We start from the raw sequence: 22,239 nt of genomic DNA, 5'->3' as shown, positions 1-22,239 counted from the left end.
AATATATCACTGTTGATGCAAAACAGTGGAGGCATCCCATCATCCCACCGTCATTTCAAACCCTCCAACTGGTATCTGAAGATCAAAAGTGGATCTTTATCAGCACACAGCACCAGCAGCACCCACCCCAGCACAGTGAGCTCAGCCCCTTCAGTGGCTGCAGCCACGGCTGGCCCGAGCCCACTGTGCCAGGGCACAGGCAGCAACTGGGAGCAAGTGGCAGCAAACCAAGCAGAAGGGAGGATGTTCCCAGGAACATTATCACGATGAAAATAAAGTCTCCTGTAACTGAAGGGAATAAAAAAAATCTCAGGTGGTTTTTTTTTTTTTGCTTGTTTGTTGTTTTTTTTTCTTTTTTTTTTTTTTTTTTTTTGATGTTAGAACTGTCTGTGCCAAGTTGTGAAACTTGTTGGTTCAGTTCTAAATCAGAGTCCAGGATCTGTGAGCAGAAGTTGAGGGGTAGGAAATGGGGAAGTGGTGGTAGTGGGAGAAAAATTATATATATGGGTTTATATACACACATATATATATATATATATAGGTGCTTGATTAATTAAGTGCCTATACATATATATATATACACACATATATTTATAGCTGGGTGTACTGGTACTCAATAGGTCAATCCAACACATTTTTAACATCACAGCATTTTGGCATCCACAGACCAGCTGAACAAACCTGATGGAGTCAAGGTGCTGGCCTGCACCTTGCATGCGTTGGCACAGGAGCCAGATCTGAAGCCCATCCTCTCCCACTTCCCAATGGTTTTAAAGTATCTCATTTAACAAAACCAGGAGTCTTGAAATGATTAAAGGATGTTCAACAAGGCAATTTTTTTTTCTGTTTTGTTTCGTTCTGAAAAAAATATAATATATAAAAGTGGCCAACCTCAGGAAGATCCAGGAAAAGGACAGCTGAAGAGGTTTTGGTCCATAAAGAAATACTTTTTCTTCTTTTTTGTTTTTTTTTTTTTTTTCCCCTACTCGGTTTGGGTAACAAAAGTTTTGGTCCAGTTTAAAAACGACGACAACAAAATTATCTCTATAAACTCGGGGTTTTTTTTTTTTTTTTTTGCTCTCTGTTGGGATGCATGTTGGTTTCATATGGGCTCATTGCCTGTATTGCATGATCGTCTCTCTTAGGTTTTGGTGCAATAGGTATGTTTTTAAAGAAAAGAAAAGCACAATGTTCTCTCTGTGTGTGTGTGTGTGTGTGTGGTGTGTGTAGCTGCAGCTGGCATCACTTGGAGGAAAGAATGAAGTGACCTACGGAAACGTGGAAGTCGATGCACTCCCCCCATGGACGGGAACTCGGGAATGCTTTGGAAATACCCTGTTAGTGACTCCTGATTGGACTGATGAACAAATCCCTGCTTGGATAAGGAAAAAAGAACAAAGTTCCAGACTCCACGGTGGCTCAGAATAACAAAATAAATGCTCGTCGCCTGGTGTGATCCCAATAGGTTCTTCCAAACCTTCTTCAGTTTCACTGGCGTCGTTTTTATTTCTTCACCTTCTTTTTTTCGATTTTCTTTTTTTTGTGTTTTTTGTTTGGGATTTTTTTAGAAAAAAAGGAAAACAATAAAAGTTCTTTAGCTGTGATTTTTTTTTTTTTGTTTAAATCTTTGAGGTAATACAGTTGTGCCCTCGTTCTAACAGGTTCCCAGAGGTTGATGGTTTCTTTCTTGTTCTTCTAAATCCCTGTCATCCGTTTTCCTTTCCTTCTGTTGTTTCTTTCTGAGCTCCCAGTTGGGCCGACAACCCTGGGGGGAGGAGAGTGGGGGCTTCAGGCCAAGACAAAGGTTGAAGGTGACTGGAGAAAGGCTGGCAGGGCCCTCCCTGCATCCCTGCTCCCCCCCACAGTCGATCCAGGTGGCCTGGCTTGGTCATCACCAAGAAGTCCCAATCTCACCACCAAAAAAAACTGAACTAAACTGCTTTGCTTGCGAGATCCGAGTGTGCGTTCTGAGTACTTGGTTTACAAAAGACATTGCAGGCTGGAGCATTGTTCGCCCTTCAAAATTTCTGGCTTTGTTATTCACTTTAATTTTATTATTCGCTTATTTTTTTTAAAAAATAACATACATTGCTTGTAAAATAATTTCTTTTCTTTTCTTCTTTTTCTTCTTCTTCTTCTTCTTCTTTAAATTAATTTATTCTTTCATTCATTTTTTTGTTCTTCAGATGTCATTATTATTATTATTATTATCATCATTATTATTATTATTATTATTATTATCATCATCATTTTTCTCTCATGGACCCCCCCCGCACTCTCCCTTCCTACCCCCACCCCCCCCAATGCCCTGCTCTGTCTCTTTAGGAAAATATTCTAATGGCCTGAGTGGCTGCCGCGTGGCAGACGGGGCACTCGGGATCAGTCCTCTCGCAGATCCTCACGGCACACTCCATGCAGAAGAGGTTGTGGCCGCACGGCACCAGCGCGGCCGTGACCTCGCTCTCAAAGCACACCATGCACTCGCGGCTGCTGGCCACGGACGTCCGGGCAGCGGCGGGCGTTCCCAGCTTGGAAAACCCCTGGAGCGGTTCCCCCTGCGACCGCCGGGGCAGCCCGGAGAGGCTGGGCTCCGGGATGGAGGAGGACGGCGAGCGGTGGGAGTTGGGATGGATGGTGCCGGTGCTGCTGGAGCGCTGCTGCTTCGAGAAGAGCACCGAGACAGGGTTGGTGTTCTCCTGCCCAGCCCACATCGGGGCCCCTGACTCCGGCACCCCGTAGTACAAATCCTGCTTGTTCACACCGTAGTTGGGGAAGAGGTAACCGTAATTGAAGTCGTTTTGGTCGTTCAGCCGGGGGGTCTCATAGACGGGGTCAACAGAGCAGTCGCCGATGCAGCCCAGGCTGTTCTGGCGGAAGGTGGAGAGGGGCTTGCAGCCCGGCGCTGGCGTGTGGACCCGCCAAGCCTCGGAGTAGCGGTTCTCCATGCCGGAGTCAGGGCTGCTGGAGAGGAAGTCGTTCTCGTTGTTGTACTCCAGAATCTTGCCTGTCCTCACCGCAATGTGTGTCTCGATCTCCTCCCGGGCGCGCTCCACGTTGCCCGGCGCGCCGGTGATCTCAAAGACAGGGTCCCGGTCTCGGCTGGGCGTGATGATGTAGGTGTTGGTCTGCTGCTGGATCCGCTTGATGGTGGCTCCCTTGGGGCCCACCACCAGCCCCACCACGCGGTAGGGCACGCGCACCCGGATGGTGACCTGCCCCGGCAGGGTGGGCGCGCTGCCGAAGGTGGTGCCCGCCTTGTTGCGGGAGGCCCGGATCATGGAGAAGTGCTCGGCCGCCGAGATGATCTCCCGCCGGGCCATGGCCACGTCCTCCCGCCGCCCTGTCACCATGAAGACCGGCTCTTCCCCCCGCACCGGGGTCTTGATGTAGGTGTTGGTCTTCGCCCGCAGGGCTTTGATCTTGCAGCCTTGGGAAGAAAGAGAAGAAGGCACAGCAGTTAACGAGGATGTCCCACAGCTTGCCCTGCTCTGCAGGACACTGGGCTGAGTGGCCACAGCCTCCTGTGCCACCTGGCAGCCACTGCGCAGGACGTGGAACAAGGAAAAGGCCCTATCCCCCTAACCCTGAAGGGAAATGCCAGAGGGAGGTCCACCCTCACCATTCCCAGAGACTCCCTCCCCTCAGGAGTGCCATGCTCCTTCATCCCCCAAATGGGGATCACCATTTTGTGTGCTGCACCCCGCCACACCATCCCCCCCCGAGTGCCTTCCCTCAGCAGTCATCCCTAAGATCTCCCTTCCACACACCCCAACACCACGGAGTAACGGAGGATCCACCCCGGCTGTCAGTGGTCTCCGTGACAAGGCCTGTCCCCAGAGCCCCAGGGTGGCCCCCCAGAGACAATGGTCATTCTTGGGCTCTGGGGACAGGGCTAATGCATGGAGCAGCCTGGAGGTCACAGGAGAACAGAGGGATGCCAGTCCCACAGCCTGGATGGCCAATGTGGAGCCCCTTGGCCACCCTGTGCCAGATCCCAAGGGGAGTCGCCGACCTTGACTCCAGAGAGCCAGAGGATTTTGGCACTGCTGAGGAGGTTTTAGGGTGAATGCTGTGAACTTTAGGGGGACAAGTTTGGAGGGGAGTTGCAGAGATGCAGCAGTATGGGACTCCCCACTGCAGCTATGGCAGGACTGCAAATGCCAGCAGAACTAGATGGCCAGGGGTAGCAGGAGGCCAGGATTTGCTTTGGGGCTGAAACAGGAAGAAATGGGGCAGGGCTGCCCTCCTGTGAGCCCCAGAGCAGGCTGTGCAAAGACTGAGCTCCAGGTGCTCAGACCCTCTCTCGAGATCACTGGCCAAGCGGTGCTTTTGTGTACCAGTATCCACGTCCCAGAGCCCATTGAGGCCATTCCCCAAATCCTAGAACCCACCAAGCCCATTCCCCCAGCTCCTCACAGCTCAGAAAACAGCCTTCTGCTTTCCCAAAAAGGGCAAAAGACTTTCCAGTGTGTTTTGGCTTCCAAATAATCTTTTGGAGGGTCTTGATCCAGCTGATAACTTCAGATTCCCAGATGACACCAGGATGCCATCAAGCAACTAAGAGTTTTTATAGATGTGGCACAGTTCTCCAAACTACTCCTGGACCCCTCCTTGCTGCTGTCCTGCCCCTCAGACCCGTCTCTCACAAAGCCTCACTTGGTGCCCTGAGGCATTTCTGAAGCCTGGCACCAAGCTCCAGTGCAGGCTGGGGGTTCCTCTGCAGGAGGTGTGCTCTAAGCTCAGTCTCAATGAAAAGTTAAAACCTGTGATTCTCCCATGCAGATGAAGTGAGGTGAGCACTTTGCTGCGGTTTCCCGAGGATTTGAGTGTCTGACGCAGGGCTCACAGAACCAGAGGATGAGGACACAGCACTGGAACTTCTGTGAGATCCCCCAGCACCTCCTACCCCACCTTCTCTCCCCAGGAAAGACCATCTCCTGTACGTCCTCTGACTACCTGGCACCAGCAGGTTTTCTCCATACACTCCACTGACATCACACTTCAACGCACAATGACCTGCAAACGATGCCTCTGCAACCACCAAATGCAGATTCCTCAGCTCCTGGGCTGGAACATTATTATTTCTACAGATCCTGATAAATAACAGCATCTCTCAGGCTGGGAGCTCAGGGCTGCCACTCACCCACAGCTCCCCTGTGAGACAGAGGCTGGTGACATCGGGGTGCTCCCTGGAGAGCAGCGATCCCAGCACCCCGTATCATTGGCAAGAACTGAAGCCCACACCTGTGGCGATGGAAACAGCCTGGTGCCACCAGAGCTGGCAGCAACGACTCCCTGGGCTCACAGGCGCCGCGGCAGCCGCTGCATCCAGCAGTGCCCGGCGTGGAGCACGCTCAGCCCGGCCAGCTGTGCTCACACCGGGCACAGCGCTGCACAGGCACTGGGCACGGCGCCGCACGGACACCGGGCACAGCACGGGCACCAGGCACGGCACTGGGCACAGCACTGCACAGGCACCGGGCACAGCACGGGCACCGGGCACAGCACTGGGCACAGCCCTGCACAGGCACTGGGCACACCGCGGGCACCAGGCACACCACGGGCACTGGGCACAGCATTGCACAGGTACTGGGCACACCACGGGCACCGGGCACAGGTACTGGGCATGGTGCTGCACAGACACTGGGCACAGCACAGGCACCAGGCACGGCACTGCACAGGCACCAGGCACAGCACTGGGCACAGCACTGCACAGGCACCGGGCACACTGTGGGCACCGGGCACAGCACAGGCACTGGGCACAGCACAGGCACCAGGCACGGCACTGCACAGGCACTGGGCACGGCACTGGGCACAGCACTGCACAGGCACTGGGCACTGCACGGACACCAGGCACAGCACGGGCACCAGGCACAGCGCTGGGCACAGCACTGCACAGGCACCAGGCACACCGCGGGCACCAGGCACAGCACGGGCACTGGGCACAGCACTGCACAGGTACTGGGCACACTGTGGGCACCGGGCACTGCACAGGCACTGGGCACAGCACAGGCACCAGGCACGGCACTGCACAGGCACTGGGCACGGCACTGGGCACAGCACTGCACAGGCACTGGGCACTGCACGGACACCAGGCACAGCACGGGCACCAGGCACAGCGCTGGGCACAGCACTGCACAGGCACCAGGCACACCGCGGGCACCAGGCACAGCACGGGCACTGGGCACAGCACTGCACAGGTACTGGGCACACTGTGGGCACCGGGCACTGCACAGGCACTGGGCACAGCACAGGCACCAGGCACGGCACTGCACAGGCACCAGGCACAGCACGGGCACTGGGCACAGCACTGCACAGGCACTGGGCACTGCACGGACACTGGGCACAGCACGGGCACCAGGCACAGCGCTGGGCACAGCACTGCACAGGCACCAGGCACACTGCGGGCACCAGGCACAATACGGGCACTGGGCACAGCACTGCACAGGTACTGGGCATGGTGCTGCACAGACACTGGGCACAGCACAGGCACCAGGCACAGCACTGGGCACAGCACTGCACAGGCACTGGGCACACCGCGGGCACCGGGCACAGCATGAGCACTGGGCACAGCACTGCACAGGCACTGGGCATGGTGCTGCACGGACACTGGGCACAGCACGGGCACCAGGCACGGCACTGCACAGGCACCAGGCACAGCGCTGGGCACAGCACTGCACAGGCACCGGGCACACCGCGGGCACAGGGCACAGCACGGGCACCGGGCACAGCACTGCACAGGCACCGGGCACACCGCGGGCACAGGGCACAGCACAGGCACTGGGCACAGCACTGCACAGGCACTGGGCACGGTGCTGCACAGACACCAGGCACAGCACAGGCACCAGGCACTGCATCACACGGGCACTGGGCATGGCACCACATGGGCACCAGGCACGACACTGTGCCAGCAGCAGGCACGGCAGCACACGGGCACCGGGCATGGCACTGTGCCGGCAGTGGGCACAGCAGCACACGGGCACCGGGCACAGCCCTGGGCAAGCGCGGGCACGCACGGCCCCCGGCACGGCCGTGAACCCACTGCCCCTCGGAGGGTCTTGGCAGCAGCACGGGACACACGCCGGTAAATCAGAACTTCACTGTCAACTCCCACTGTGATTTTTAACTCCTCAGAGCTACCTCAGCTCCCAGAGCCTCATTTCCCATTTCTGGAGCAGGAAGAGCTGTCTCCTGCCTTGTGCTCCTGCAAAATTTCCTCCTAGTTCCGCATCACAGCGCTGCTGCAGTAAACCCATCTCTGAAACAGGAATTCCATGTTCCTGGGGAATGGATATGCCAGATCTGGCACAAAGAAGGATCTGGGAAAATCCAAATCCAAAGCAAATCCACCCCCTGCCAAATCCAGCATAGCTCACGGGTTACTCCTTGGAGTTTGCACCGTGAGGTACATTTGTGATGCTTTGTTGAGTAAAGTTTCCAAACAGCCCATGTGGACCAGTGTCACCCAGTGGTGTGCTATTAGTTCCCAGGAAACTCAAAGGACAGGACCTCATGGAGCCAGGCACAGCTCAGCTGTAGGATAAACCCACGCAGGCAAAATCCATAATAAAGGTTCATCCCAAGGAGAGCTGGATCAAACCCTGAGAGGTCCCCCATGCCCTCTGGCACCCCCGGCAGGCTGGGCTGTCCCTGACCCACCGCTGGCAGACATTTCCCTGCCCCGCTCCTGGGCTGCTCGCTCCCTCTCCAAAGAGGGAGATTCCATCTTAGGAAGATTAACCGAGATGCCACCATTTCCCCAGGGATATCACCAGAGCATCACATGGAGAGACAAGGGGTGTTCACAGCAGGCATCAAGCTGAAAATGCCTCCCCGTGCATCACCCCGGGCTGCAGGAGCGCCGTGGAATTCCGCAGTGACCCGCGCTCTGCCTCTGGAGCGCCAGGCTCGCTCTCCTGTGCAGAAAAGACCTCGGGCAGGCGTGAGGCACGGCTGGGATTGGGGCTCCCGCGTTGCTCTGAGCTGTGGGACAAGGACGGCGCGTGGGGGAGAAGGATCTGAGCCCGGCAGGACAGGAGACCATCACGGCGCCGACAGGGAGGGTCAGGCAGGCGGAGCGGTGACAAAGGACAGGAGCTCCATGCTGGGGACAGATGGAAGGGAGCAGTGGCAAGGAATACACATGAACGAGGGCAAATGTAAGCGCGTTACACGAGCTGCAGGAGTGGGAGGGAGTTAGGCATGGAGCAAAGGTGGTGGAAATCGAGGGAGAGGCACACCCTGATCCCTCCAAGGGAGGAGGAGGAGAATGAGGTGTGTGGGAGCAAAGCCAAGACACCCCAAAACGGCAAAAGGAAGGTGGGCAAGGAGAGAGCACGGCAAGAGGGAGGGGAAGGAGGATCTGGAACGGACAAAAGGACGCGTGGTGCAGTCGGTGGTGTGAGAAGGGGGGGAGGAGGGAGGGTCTCTGTGCAGGCCTGCAGACGGGAAAGCCAGCTTTGTGGAGACAGACAGATGGGGATCCTGTGCTTAAAAACAGGAGAAAATCACCTCCTAGGAAATTAGACCAACTCCAGCAAGCCCAGCAGGGCAGCGGGCTCAGCGGCCCCGACCTTCAGCAGCTCTGAGCTGGCACAGACAATGGCCAAACCATCAGCAGCCCAAATCCAGAGAACTCCACAACTTCCAGGGGCGCTGCACTGGTTTACATCAGCTAAAACCAGGCTGGGCTTCAACGTGATTTACTCACCTAGTGCCAAGGCTCCGGGCCCATCTCAGCCCCATGCCTGACTGCTCTGCACACTAAAAAAAAAGGGGCTGAGCCTGCTTTGAGGTCACCTTTTTCTGATGGAGCACATCTGGATCAGGATGTGGCCCATGACATGCCAGCCAGATGGGCAGCACACCCCGATGTGCTTATTCCGAACAAAATTTGTCCCGCATGGGGTGTTTTCTTGACACTTTCCCTTCATGCATAACTGAAATTTGAAAACACCATGTAACAAAGCATTTTACTCGGGGGATTATTCAAAGGGGAGGGAGGTGGGAGGGAGGGAATTGCCTAGCAGGTGGTGTCAAAATGAAGCTAAGGGAAGAAAGGGACCCGTGAAAGCAGCACCAATACATAACTTGGTGTATGTTCTCCTCGTTGTGGCAGCACACAGACATCAGTGTGTCCATCCCTGGCAGACCCCTGCCACTTAGATTTTTATATTTAACAGAGAATTAAGCCCTTTCTCATTGTGTTTCCACAGCCTACCTTCTATTATCCTGGGTTTTGTCAATAATGCAGATCCCAAAGCATTTCATGAAGGAGGCTATAAGCTCAGTTCCTCCCCTCACCCTTTTTTCTCTTTAATTTCACTGATTACCAATTGACTCAAAGTAAACGTGTTTGCAAATTACCTGAGTACATCACAAACATTCCCACACAGGACCAAACCCTGGAGGAGTGGAGAGCCTCTGGCACCCAGACCAGCCAGCTAACTGGAATTAATCCGCACAGCAGCCATCTCTGGCTGAAAACATATAAATAAATTGAGTCTAGACATTGCCAAGATGGGTGGTGGGGGTCAGGGGGAGATCTGGATGCACAGCCACCTTCTCATCTCTGCTTTCCCCTGCATCACGGCACCGAATCCATCAAAATTAACAGAGAAAGCTCTAGGAGCTTGGTTCACCTCTCCAGCAAAGACAGCTGCTCACAAGGGACACGAGGGTGCTGGATGCCTCTGATCTAGCTGTCGTTTCCTTGGCATGAACCCATCCCAAATGTTCTCACTCTGGGCAGCCCCAAACCGGTGTTTTTTTCACGGGACCTCAGCAGGGTTTACCCCAAGGCTCCCAGGCGCTGCTCCATCAGCGGGCAGAGGATGATCAGAGCATGGAAGGGATGTGCCCAGCACAGCACCACGGTGACAATGCCACCAGGACAGTGCCATCACGCACAGCTGTGCCTGCGGAGCAGAGCCCTCAAATCATTTCACTTTGGTGTAAATTCAGAGTTAGACCTGCTGATGACCTTCTCCTCGGCGCTGCCACAAGGCCACATCCTGCACAGGTATATTCTGTTACTGATGCAGTCTAGAGGCTCCCACCTGGCACCAACTGGCACCTCCAGCCCAGGAGCATGACCCTGACCCTGGAGGCACCAGAGGAGCTGTACCAGCCACAGCAAACATCTCCGGAGCCAACCCCGAGGTGGATCTTTTTGTTTGATTGACTGTGTTGTGGTTTTATTTTGGAAAACACACCCCACAAATCACTCCAGGTCCTGATATTTCTTGTTTTCATCAGATACAAAGTAATCTCTACAGACAAAAGCTTTTTATCCCCCTTCTCATTTATGGCAAGGCACCGTTACACAGCACAGATACAAATTACACCTGCGAATACCCCACGCAGTCCCTTCTGGCGCTGCTAGTGGGGTGCAAGAGGGTCTAAGGGCAAATTAGAACTTGGTCTTCTTTTCTACTGTAGTCATAAAATTGAAGAGGATCATAAAATAAACAACCCTCAGCTACCTCGGGTAAGGTGGGGCATTCTTTTCCCCGTTAACATGAAAGCCTTGTTAAAAGACAAGCACACAAAGAACTTCACAAATAAACCCTCCTGACGGCCTGTGGGGTAAGGTTTTGCTGCATTGAAGACCTGATGAAAGTGGTGTCAAAAAACACAAATGCACACAAAAGGACCACAACCAACCAACTAAATATCTTTGCGCGGAGCGTTTATTGTCCTGATGATGCAAGTTGTGTTTACAAGAAGGGGAAAAACACCACCCAACACACCATGCCAGGAAAACCAGCAACCGCCTTGTTCCAGCGCGGCGATTTTACGCTTTTTCACGTTGTGAGATGAAAGTTGTTTATAAAAGAAAAACCCCACCAAAACACCCAACAGAAAAAAAAAAAAAAAAAATAAAAAACCCAGCGCCACAGACAATCACAAGGCGGAGGAAAGTTGGGAAGTGGAAGCCCCCAGCCCCGGCAGCGATGCATGGCGTGGAGTGGGTGTGCCCATGGCACAATCCTGCGCGGAGCCGAGCCGGAGCCGGGCAGAGCGCGGGGGAAGCGGGGCATGGCGAGCAGCGGGGGGACGCGGGGAGGGGGCTGCCAGACAAAGGCGGGGGCCCCCACCCAGTGACAGCACGCTTTGCCACTGCCCTAGATTCCGGGCGGCTGCGCTGCGGCGCGGTTCACTCGGTCAGCGCGGCAGCCGGCCGCCCGATCCCATGCGCGGGGGAGAGCGTGCGTGTCTCCCTAGAAAATTCCCTTTGTCTCCCTCCCAGACCCGTTTTCTCCTCCCACCTCCAGTTCAAACAGCGCAAAGTCGATCCCGTTCCGCACTTTTCCCCGGTGTGAATTCAGAGCAATTCTCATTAACACTTCGTAACGACCCGACACCGACTGCAATGTCTCTCTCCCTTTACGGCCCATCCCGAGCTGCCAGAGCAGCGTCCGGAGGTTTGTCTTCAGACCCCACCAGATCGGGTGGCTTTCAATCCAAGATTTCAGTGAAGCAAGGAGACAAGAAGATCTGCTCCCCTCGCTGCTCCTCGGATGCTGTACATACATCCACCTCCACAGGGTGGGTGGGGGAGCTGCCATCATCAGACTTCCTCAATGGAAAAGGCTTCCTCGGACTATTTTTAAATGCTGAAAGCATTGGAGCATGTTTGGAGCTACACAAAGAACCCAATCACCTGGGTTTAGTGAAGCTTCTTGTTATTTGACTTCACCTTGCCAAGAAAGAGCAATTTATGTTAAGATCCTCTCTCGCATAATCTCATTCCTGGTGACAACAGGCTGGTAGGAGCAGGCTGGGAGGTGCTGCATCAAAGGGTGTCTGTGAGTACAGGTGACAATGGATGCTATTACTGTGATGAGACCAGGAACCCTTAGAAGGACCAAAAATCCTTAGAGAGTCCAAAAATCCTTACAGGGAAAGTCTTATCTGGGAGAGGACGCAGCATGAAGCCAAAGCAACCCCACACCTTCTCCCGACACCTGCACACGCCAGACACACAAAGAACCAGCACCATGTCACCCTAACCACAACATCTGGCCTTAAATGTGCCCTTCCGTCTCTCCCCTGGCTCCACTGACAGCAGCCCAGCTTGTCTGTGGGAGCGGGCAGAAAAGTTGGATACGAATCTTGATCTGGCTAATCCACACCCATCTCGGGTCACTCCTAGGGAAGAACCGCAGTGACTGACGATCTCTGCCCCTTCCTAATTTCACAGTCGGCACAACCAAAACATGATGCCCTTCAGACACTCTCCATTCCTCCCAGCACGCACACCCCATCGCAACCCACATCCCTTGATGTCCCACCATCTCCTAAAAAACCTACTGCAAACCCCTCCAAGTGCTTTGTCTTTACAATTTCATCGGCATGGCCGTGAGAGCCAGCACAGCCATGGACAGGCTGTTGCAGGCAGGACACCCACAACGCGAGCTGGGAGGAGAAATAAGAGAGCCACCGAGCACCCTGATGTGCCACGCAGGCCTGGACTGGCTCCAGAACCAGGGAGCACTGTCCGTGCCATGGCACACACCAGGAGGTTCGGTCACCCAAACTCAGCACAGCTGGAGTTCACACACATGCCAGGGGAAGGGGGGATGACCTGCGGGAGCCCTGACTCAGGCAGAGACTCACTCCTGCCCCTGCCCCCCACTGCGACAGGAGGACAGGCGTGGAGGTCATCGCTCCACCTCCAACCAGGGCTACCAACCGTGCCCAGGGGCCACAGGCACCAGTCAAAGGGATTCTTGTGACTTCATCCCCTCATTCTTCCTTTTCCAGTTTCCTGTCCTCCAGTTTGCAAAGCAACCCTTGGCACATCCCAGCAGCCACCCAGCTCTTTGCCACGGACCCCGGGGCACCGTGTGGAGGAGTCTGTCTGGCCAGTTCCCACCAATCCCCCTTTCCACAGCCCACCACCTCATCCCAGCCAGTCCACCACCCCAAGCGGACTCGTGGCCGCGCTGCTGCTCAAATTCAGCGCACAAAGCAGCCCCAGCACAAACTGGAGCAAGGTTTCCAGCAGGAAACCTTGGATTGGCTCCTCCAGGGCACGTTCACAGCTCCTGGGGAAAGCAGGAGCTGCCAGGCTCAGGTTGAGTTCCTGCAGCATCTCTGGCTTGGAGCGAAGCCACCCCCTCTGCCACGATTACACCTCTTCACAAGCCACCCTTACAGACATTCCAATAAAAATATATCGGGATTGAGCCTTATTTACACTCAAGTGCCTTTTCACTCCTTTGGCAAAGTGAGGGGTGGCCTGATAGCAGGTGGAATTCCCATGGCCAAGTGTGTGCACCAGGGCCCCTATGCCCAGATCCAGGTCTCTCATATCCACGCCTGCCTGTGAGGAACATTTTCATAGACGGTTGATATTACTATAAAATAATCTGAAGGGATAATATGTTTCTTCAGAAAACAGTAAGTTGAAGAAAAAGCTAAACCCTGTTACCAAGTAAAGCCGTGAAATAATCTTTATTTCATTATTACTTTTGCCCCCCTCCCTTTTTCAAGATGTTTATCACCCTGTTCACAGGTATCTATAACACAATTGTTTTCCTAGAAAACCATCCCCACAGGAGTGGTACTCCCAAGGGATGACAATATGGGATTCTGGGATTCCTGGTCAGGCATCCATGAGAGTACAGGAATCAACCCCCTGGGAGCCCCACACCCAGCTCCAGACCCTCTTAATCCGGCCTTTTACACAAAAACAAGGCATAGGAGACAGTGGAGACATTCCTACAGGCCTTTAGAAACAAGTGTGGGCCATGATCTCTGCTGGAGTGAAGAGCCGTAGCTACAGGAACTGTGCTGAAGGAATCCCCAGCACAGGATCCATCCCACCCACCTCCATGATGGGCCACAGGCTGCACCATCTGCCCCACCAGCCAAAGGAGCACAGCCACAGCTGCATCTGCACAGCTCCGGCACACTGACATTTCAGTTTCCCAGATGTGGGAAAACCCTCACACACACACACACACACACGAAAAATGGTGGAAAAAATCCAGGTCTCCACGTTCCTCTCCATCGCTCTGGACACAACAGGCACGTGCTGCGTTCTGAACACATCGAAACACACCCCCTTCTCAGGAGTCTGGGGCAGCACTGAGATCCTGGAAGAAAACAGCCCTGGCACATTTCCCCTTGGTTCCGCCTGCCGAATCCTCTTTCCCAACTTTATAAAACAAAGGGGGCCTGATTCTCCATGGCCTCACACACACCAGTGCAGAGCTGGTGCTGAGCCCCACCGTGTCTGCCCGCGCTCCACTCCCGGCAATGTGAAGGCAGCACAGGGAGGATCGGGATCGGGGCCAGTGGGATCTCCTGGGCCAGACCTTCACCCCTTCCTGCCCATCTCCCCAGTGAGGGGCCCCCATCCCAGCGTGAACGCCAGAGCAAGAGCGGTTCCCTCGGCTGCAGATGCCCCAAGTTTTGGGGAGGTCAGCACCCCCCGGACTCCTGCCCACTCTCCATCCCGGAGAACCGGGACCGGTCCGTGGGAACCGGACCCTTGCTCCAGGGGTGGGAGCAAGCAGAGCCTCCCCATTGTTCCAACCGCACGCCCTAGCGTCAGAGATGTCCAGCAAGGAACCATTTGTGTCCCTCTCCCCGTGGCTTCCCCTTGCCCACCTCAGCCCTTCTCTGGGGGTCATCACCCCCCGGGTGCCAGCACAAACCCTCTGCTCAGGGCCCTTCGATCCCAACCCACAGGGGAGCATCTGCCCATGGAGCCGCAGGCTCTGCCCATCGCACTTCCAGAGCGTCAAGTTACTTGTTCAGAGAAAGAAAGAAAGAAAAAAAAGCCCAACACTTAGCCGCACTATTATTATTTTTTTTTTTTTCTCTGTAGCGACACAAAACTTCTCTCAGCAGCGCCGTGCCCCGACTCCCGCAGTGCCCACGGGAGGCGCGGGGCCCCGCACCGCACACCCGGGAGTGGTGGGGGTGGGCGAGGGGTGACTTAAGAGTGGGTGTGGTATGGAGATATATATATATATAGATATAGATATATAGATATATATGTATGTATTTTTTTTTAAAGCCCTCCTCCATTCCACCTCGCTCCGAACGGAGCCGTGAGAACAAAAGCATCACTGTGGCGGCGCGCGGGCAGCGGCTGCGGGGGGCCCACGCGGGACGGCGGGTCCCGCTCCGGGTTCCCCCCGCTCCAGGGTCCCCCCCGCTCCCGGGGGCGGCGGGAGGAGCTCGGCTCCCACCCGTTCACCGGCCGCTCGGACCGAGCCCGGCACCACCACACCCCCTCCGCCCGGCCAACAAAGGGGGACTCCGAGGCGCGGGGCCGGGCTCAGCCTGCACCCCCCGCCCTTCCCCCGCCTTATTCCCAGGTTTTTTTTTTTTTCTTAAGGAGAGCGCGGTCGAGATCGGCTCTTCGGCAGAACCGGGGAGCGGCGCGCGGGGCTCCGGTGCCGGTAGCCGGACAAGCCCCCGCAGCATTCCCACAGACCCCCCCCCCCATCCCACCCTTCCCAAAAAACCTCCGTGCCGGGAGCGCGGCCACCCGCCCACAACCCGGGAGCCCCGGGCTTTGTCCCCGGCGGGGCCGAGCGGCCCCGGCCCCGAACAATGGGCGGGAGGGAGCGGCGGGGGCGGCGGCGGGGCCCCCCGGCCGCGGGGGAGTGTCCCGGGGCCGGCGAGCGGCGGCACCGGGGGAAATCGGGGGTACCGGGGGCCCGGCGCTCACCTTGCCGTCCCACGATCTCGGCCACGTGCTCGGAGCTGGGCACCGGGACGCACTCGGTGGTGTTGGAGCTGCTCTTGAGCCGCAGCTCGGCCTCCTTGTAGAGCGCGCACAACTTGGGCTCCGCCGCCCCGGCGCTGGGCGCCGCCGAGCCCTTCGGGGCCGCCGGGGGCGGCGGCGGCGGCGGCGGCGGCGGCTGCTGCGGCGGCGGCGGCGGCGGCGGGGGCTGCTGCGGCGGCGGCGGCGGCGGGTTATTGTTGTTGTTGTTGCTGTCCTCCACCAGCACCACGGCCGAGGAGGAGGAGGAGGAGGAAGGCTCGCCTAGCCCCAGCAGGCAGAGCTGGTCCAGGGCGAGCTGCAGCGCCCGGTCATCCTCAAGCAGCGCTCTGTCTTTGCCGCTCCCACCGAAACAGCCTAAATCGCCGAAACCCCCGTTCCTTTCCATTATCCCTGGGACTACCAGGCTAGGCATGGCTAACAAAGGCTTGGGAGGGGGCTGGGGGCTGGGGGGGGGGGGGGGCGAGAGGAGGGGAGGGGGGGACACAAAGAGCTCGGGAGGGAGAAGGGAAAAAAAAGGCAGAGAGAGAGAACGAGAGAGAGAAAAGGACCCTCCGCCCCCCGCCCCCCGCCTGGCCAAGCCCCTTTCCCGTGTAACCCGAGCCCCGCGCCCGCCGCCTCCACCGCGGTCCCCCCGCCGACGCCCCCGCCCCCGGCCGCCGCCGCCGGGGGGTGCGGGGGGTGCGGGGGGCGCGGAGCGGAGCGCGGCCCCGCGGGGGGAAACTCTTTTGTTTGAAGGCGGCTGGGCGCTGCGGGAGCGGCCCGGCCCGCGGGCTGATGGGGGATGTAGTCCGGTCGCGGCACACCCCCGCCCGCGGCGGCGGGGACCGGGGCGGCGGGGCCGGGGCGGCGGGGAGCGGAGGTGGCGGGGGCAGGCGGTATGGGGAGGGGGACCCGCTGTGACACCGGGAGGGGGATGTGGGCACCCACGGTGACACGAGTGGATGTGAGATGTTGGGGGGACCGACTGGGACACGGCGAGGGGGCTCCGGGGGACCCACGGTGACACGAGTGGAGAGGCTGCACGGGCACCCACGGTGACATGGGTGGAGTGTGGTGTGGGGCACCGCCTGGGACACGGAGGGGGCGTTGCTGTGGGGGGACACATTGTGCGGAGGGCGGAGGGGCTGTAGGGGCACACACTGTGTCACGGGTGTAGGGGCTGCAGGGGGACCACGCGGTGCCACCAGGGGAGGGGAATGCAGGAGGATCCACCATGTCACCGGTGGAGGGGCTGCAGAGGGACATGCCGTGACATGGGGATGGGGGTACACGCCGTGACACGGGTTAGAGAGGTGTGAGGGGACCAGCCGTGCAGCGAACGGGTGGAGGGGACTGCGTGGGAAGCCACTGTGACACGGCTGGAGGATGATGCAAGGGGATCAGCCATGCCACGGGTGGAAGGGACTGTGGTGGGACCACTGTGCACTGGGTGGAGCGGGCTGCAGTGGGATTCCCTGTGTCACACGTGGAGGAGGCTCCTTGGGGACCCACCATGCAGCGGGTGGGTGGAGGGAGCTGCATGGGGACCCACGGAGACACAGGTGTAGGGGCTGCATGGGGACCCACTCTGGCTTCCACGAGTGACTCACTCTGCACACCCCTGGCAGAGAGGGATCGCAGGATTCTTTGAGGGGACCCACTGAGTGCACCCAGCATGGAAGGTCATGACTGGAAGGGGTCTATGTGGGGACCCAACACTGTGGAGGGGTCATAGGCAAAGGAGGGTTTGTGTGGGGACCTGTTGCTACCCGCTCGTGAGGGGTGCTGCAGAGGTGTCCAGGGTTGGGATCCATCCAGAGACCCACAGGCACAACAGGGATCCCTGGGAGGAGTGGTGGCTCAGCAGGGACACCTTTGGGCACAGGCTAGCAGGGCACCAGGGTCAGCGAGGTGAATGGTGGCACAATGGGGCAGGACCCCCCTCCCATGCACAAGGAGCTCACTGCTTCATCCTTGTGAAGGAGGACATGGCCTTCCAGAAGGCTTCCCCACAAACATGAGGACTTTGGTCTTGCAGTGGGAAGACCCCTGACACAGCCACAAGGACAATACTGCAGGCCTGGGAATTATGGCAAACAAGAAGGGGGAGCCCCCCAGCCCCCCAAGGCCTTGTAGTGGCTCCAGGCACAGCGAGGCTTGGTGAGGCTGCTGGGGCTCAGCTCCCCATCCTTGGCTCTGTGCCCCAGCAAAGCCCCCTCCTTCAGACTGGGAATGCTGGGGTGGGGGCCGTGGGACAGCCCTGCTCCCTGGGCTGGCCTTTCTCATTGAAATGAGGAGGATTCAGCGTGGAGGGAAGCATTGACAATTGCTCCCCAGCTCCCAGCCAGCCGGGCTGGGCGGTGAGTGTGCGAGCGCGCGGTTCTCCCCTCGCCCCTTTCTTCTCTTTGAATCAAACCAGATGTCTCCCATGAAATGAGATTGCCGGAGCTCACACTGGAGAGGGACAATGCAGAGGGATGCGAGGCTCCCGCCGAGCCACATCGCGCTGCAGCTCTGGCAATGGCAACGGCTGCGGCGAGGGCTGGGGGGTGGTGGCACCGGTGCCTTGTCACCGGGGCTGCACCTTTCTACCCCCCGCTGTATCCTGTGTGATTTGCTCTCTCTGGGATCCTTACAGGAAGGTTTTTTTCTTTCCCCCTACCTCCCCTTTCCGGGTCTACCAGCAGAAGATCTCAGCTGCGGCTAAACTCGGCAGATGGGGCACCCAGCACAAGGAGATGGCTCATCCACTGACTCAGCCGGTAAGGTGCTGCTGGAACTCTCCCTGCGAGTTTGCCCAGGCACTTTGGGAAGGGAAATTTTTGCTCTCAGTTTGGTTTTGGCGTCCAGGTTTCCTGACGTGTAGTACAAACTCAGGGAGATGCTGGGACACCAGCCGGAGGGGCAGCTCCCCTCTGCGCAGGACCCGGCGTGGAGCTGCTGTGGGTTAGAGCTTGTGGTGGTTGTGCTGCAGGTGTGCACAGAAAAGAGGGAAAAAAGTAAAGCTAAGTCAGGAGAACCCACCCACTGCTGTGTTTCATGCAGCTCTTTTTTGGTCATGGCTGTAGAACAGTGTCCTGAATGAGGCTTTATTTCTTTTTTCACCGTTGTGTGGTGATGGGACTCCTGAGAGCGGCAGTTCAGGATGTTTTCTTTCGTGGCAGTTTGGGATATTCCTTCTTCTAAGAGGTGTCTCTTTGTATTGGGATGTGATGGATGGTGGCTCCACAGGGCACACGCACATCCCATGGCAAGTTTTAACACAGGCACTTGGCTGGGTGTGCCCCATTAAATGGCCAAAAAGGTGCATTTAATGCACATGGGCGTTCACACACACACTGCTGGTTCCCTTGCACACACCTGCTGGCTGTGGCTCACTCCACGCTTTACAACCAGGTGAAACCCTTGTGTGTGTCTGTGTAAGCATGTGTTACAGGTGCAAACACACGGGATTACGTACGTTGAAATATGCCCATAAACCACACGTGTTTGTGTCCGAGGCGTTTGTGTGCACACACGTCTCCGTGCAGGGGTGTTCCCACTGCGGGCGAGGATCGTGTGCATGCCCATGTGCTGGTGGTGGGAACTATGGTGTTCTGCCCTGTAAATTGTGGACTTTTCACTTGTCCAGGCTGGATCTCATGCGTGAGGCTGGTAGCAACGCCTGCTCTGGAGGCAGCACGTCATTTTAGGGACATGGTTTTGCTTCCACCTCCATTTTAAGTTCTGTCACGGAGGTCTCAGGAGAAGAAAGTGTCCCTGAAAATCAGAAAGTGAAAGGAAAAAAGGGAAAAACTGTGGACCTCCAGCTCTGAGCATTCCAGCAGCATGAGCCAGTCCCAGAAATCACCAAACTGACTAAAAAGTTTGTGTGACTCCAAAAAAAAAAATTGAAAATTGAGTTCCTTTTCATTTGCCTCCTCCTAGGGCTGTCAGATTTCACTCTGGTTACATCACCTTGCTCTTCTGCACAGCCACAAGGTCTAGAAACTTACTTTAAAAAACAAAAATTCATACTCGCACAGATTCACATGACTCACAGAGCTGGGAATTTAAGGCAACCAGAAACGCTCCTAGAAAAATCACAGGAACTGGCAACATGGGCAGTGACTAATCCTGATGGGTCCCTGATAGCAGCATCTCTCAGTTCATACAATATTTTGGGGGCGTAGCTGGGCTACAACCAAGACTTTGATCCTCTTCCCGGTGATAGCAGCTGCTTGGGAATGATCTTACCTCCCGTCTGGCATCGCTGCCTCTGGGGAAGCTGGATTTTAGGAGTAATTCAGGTTAAAGTTAGCTCTGCCAGGTGGCTTGAGCCAGCTCCATGAGCTGGAGTAGGTCAGAGGGGCTCACATCGCGGAGCTGTCGGGGGCTGGATCATTCCCAACTCCCTGGATAGAGAGGTAAAAGGTTATTTTTGGGGGGCAGGTAGTGCTGGATTGCGAGTGAGGATTTCACCATGGGTGTAGTCTCTGCACAGCTATATCCACTCAGCGAGCACCCCTGCCGAGGTTTTGGCAGAAACGCAGCGTTTCTAGTTAAAAAGCGGGTATTTCCAAATGTTTTAAAATCCACATCCCCGAATTACTGTCGGGGGGGGAAAAAAAAAAGTATTAATTAAAGCCTGGGACGGCGGCGGAGTCCTTGGAGCGAAGAGGTCAGGATCAGGCAGCGGCATCACGTGCAGGCATCCCGAGGCAGGAGGCTGCAGAACGATCAAAGAAAAGGGAGAAACTGCAAACTGCAGCTGCTGCCGGTGCCAGAGCCATCGGGGAGGGGTGGCCGGGCACCACGGCTGGTGACAGAAAGTTCTGTGGGAGGCAGGAATAAAGCTGACATTGACTGAGGAGGTGCCAGCAGCCTGTCCTTAGGCAAAACAGCGACTTAGAGTCACCATCAAGAGCTAACGCAGAGAGAAACTTTCTGGATGAATTTGTGTCATCAGTGTGAAGCCGAATTTGGCACTTCCCAGTGCTGCATCCCTCTGCCACCGACATGACCCAAGTCTGGGGGAAAGGTGGCAGCTGCTGGGAAAGGTTTAATGCTGTGGAAGCATCCTACATCCCATAGACTGAGGTGATGAGCTGATGGTGGGGAGGACAGGGGGAGCAAACACCTGCTTGGAACCAGGACACCTTTTTAGGCTTTTCTTCATTTTCATTTTGCATAGAATCATAGAATATCCCGAGGTAGAAAGCTCAAAACTGGGATACCATCGCCACGAGTGCTTTGAGACATCATCTCCCTGTCCCTGGACAGATCATTTCAAGAACTGCTCAGCTGCACGTGAAACAGAAGTATCCCAAATGCTGGGAGGCTGTAAGGGCTCCCTTCTACTCTAAGCCCACGTGCTGGCCATTCCCTGTAGGACACGGTTCAGGGGGGACTCCGTGGCGGCCGATCCACCCGGGATGTCCCTCTGTCCCCAACTGTGTCCGTACAATTCATCTGCTGCCTGTTGACATTAAACCTCTTTGCTTTGTCAATGGGACTGGCAGCAAGAGGAGTCTCACTGTCCGTGGAAGGATCCTGAAGTGCTTTGCAAACATTTGTTAATTAAGCTGTTCTACGAGATAAGTAAATTAGCGCAAAGCCTGATCCAAAGCTCCTTGAAGTCCATTGGTTTTGGTGAGTCCAGGTCCATGGGATCAGGCCCAGGAGACCAGATTTTAAAACCCCTCAATTTTGTTAAGAGCTCAGCATATTGGCTGCAGATGGGTGCTAAGCTACAGGGACAATCTGGCGCTGGGATCGCGGGTGCCGCACCCTTGGCAGACTTGGTTGTGTTCATAACGTGGAGGGTTTGGACTTCTAGTCACGAGGGGTTTGTTTTTGAAAACTGCACTAAGGTTGCTGAAGAAACTTCTGCTGAAATCTGGATAATTTTAGTTCTGGGGTCAAAAGGGGGTGTTCAATTTCAAGGTCACGCTCTCCCCTTATTCCTGCTGCTTATACATGTTGCTCATTTTCCAAGGAACACGTTTTCCCCCCGTTGGAATCCCATCTTCTGCGAGCAGATAATTCCCGATTTCAATTTCTAGAACATCAGAATCACCATGTGTTTCCTTGGGTATGTCCTCTTTTGAATTTTGTCCAGGGGCACGTTGAGGTTTTGACACTTACCTGTGTCCGAATCTCCAGAAATCAGCCCAGGAATGCCAGCACAGCCGCGGATCAGCTCCGTGAGCATCACACCCACCTCCACCGTGGTGCCAGTGGGGCTGGGCTCCTGCATGTGCTCCCTCTGCCTGCCTGGCGTGTCCACCATCAGTCAGATGCTTCCTGGACATGTCATGTGTTGGCCAGATGGTCCATGTGTGCCCAGCAAATCCAACATATCCAGGACGTGTTGGATTCGCTGCACGTTCATTGTCAAGCTGTGCAGCGCGTGTGCACATATTTCTGTCCAGGAGATCTTGAAGGGAAACACTTCTTCATCCAAGGGACTTGCCTCTCTCCTGTTATCCTGACAAATGAACCCTCTCTGTAAGGGGCCACCTGAGAGA

The 22,239-nt window shown here is 56.1% G+C and overlaps 1 protein-coding gene across 1 annotated transcript; it reads right to left on the bottom strand.

Moving 5' to 3' along the window:
* Positions 1 to 619: 619 nt before the first annotated feature.
* Positions 620 to 16,222, bottom strand: MEX3A (mex-3 RNA binding family member A). Its single transcript, XM_068174785.1, has 2 exons — positions 15,695 to 16,222; positions 620 to 3,427 (listed from the first exon to the last, which is right to left on the bottom strand). Exons 1-2 carry the CDS (start codon positions 16,161 to 16,163, stop codon positions 2,322 to 2,324), a joined length of 1,575 nt encoding a protein of 524 aa, XP_068030886.1. The 5' UTR covers positions 16,164 to 16,222; the 3' UTR covers positions 620 to 2,321.
* Positions 16,223 to 22,239: the final 6,017 nt, after the last annotated feature.

The sequence above is a fragment of the Anomalospiza imberbis genome, chromosome 29 (assembly GCF_031753505.1).
Source record: "Anomalospiza imberbis isolate Cuckoo-Finch-1a 21T00152 chromosome 29, ASM3175350v1, whole genome shotgun sequence".
NCBI lineage: Eukaryota > Metazoa > Chordata > Aves > Passeriformes > Viduidae > Anomalospiza > Anomalospiza imberbis.
Note: the sequence above shows the minus strand (reverse complement) of the source record. Positions and strands in the feature narration are given on the sequence as shown.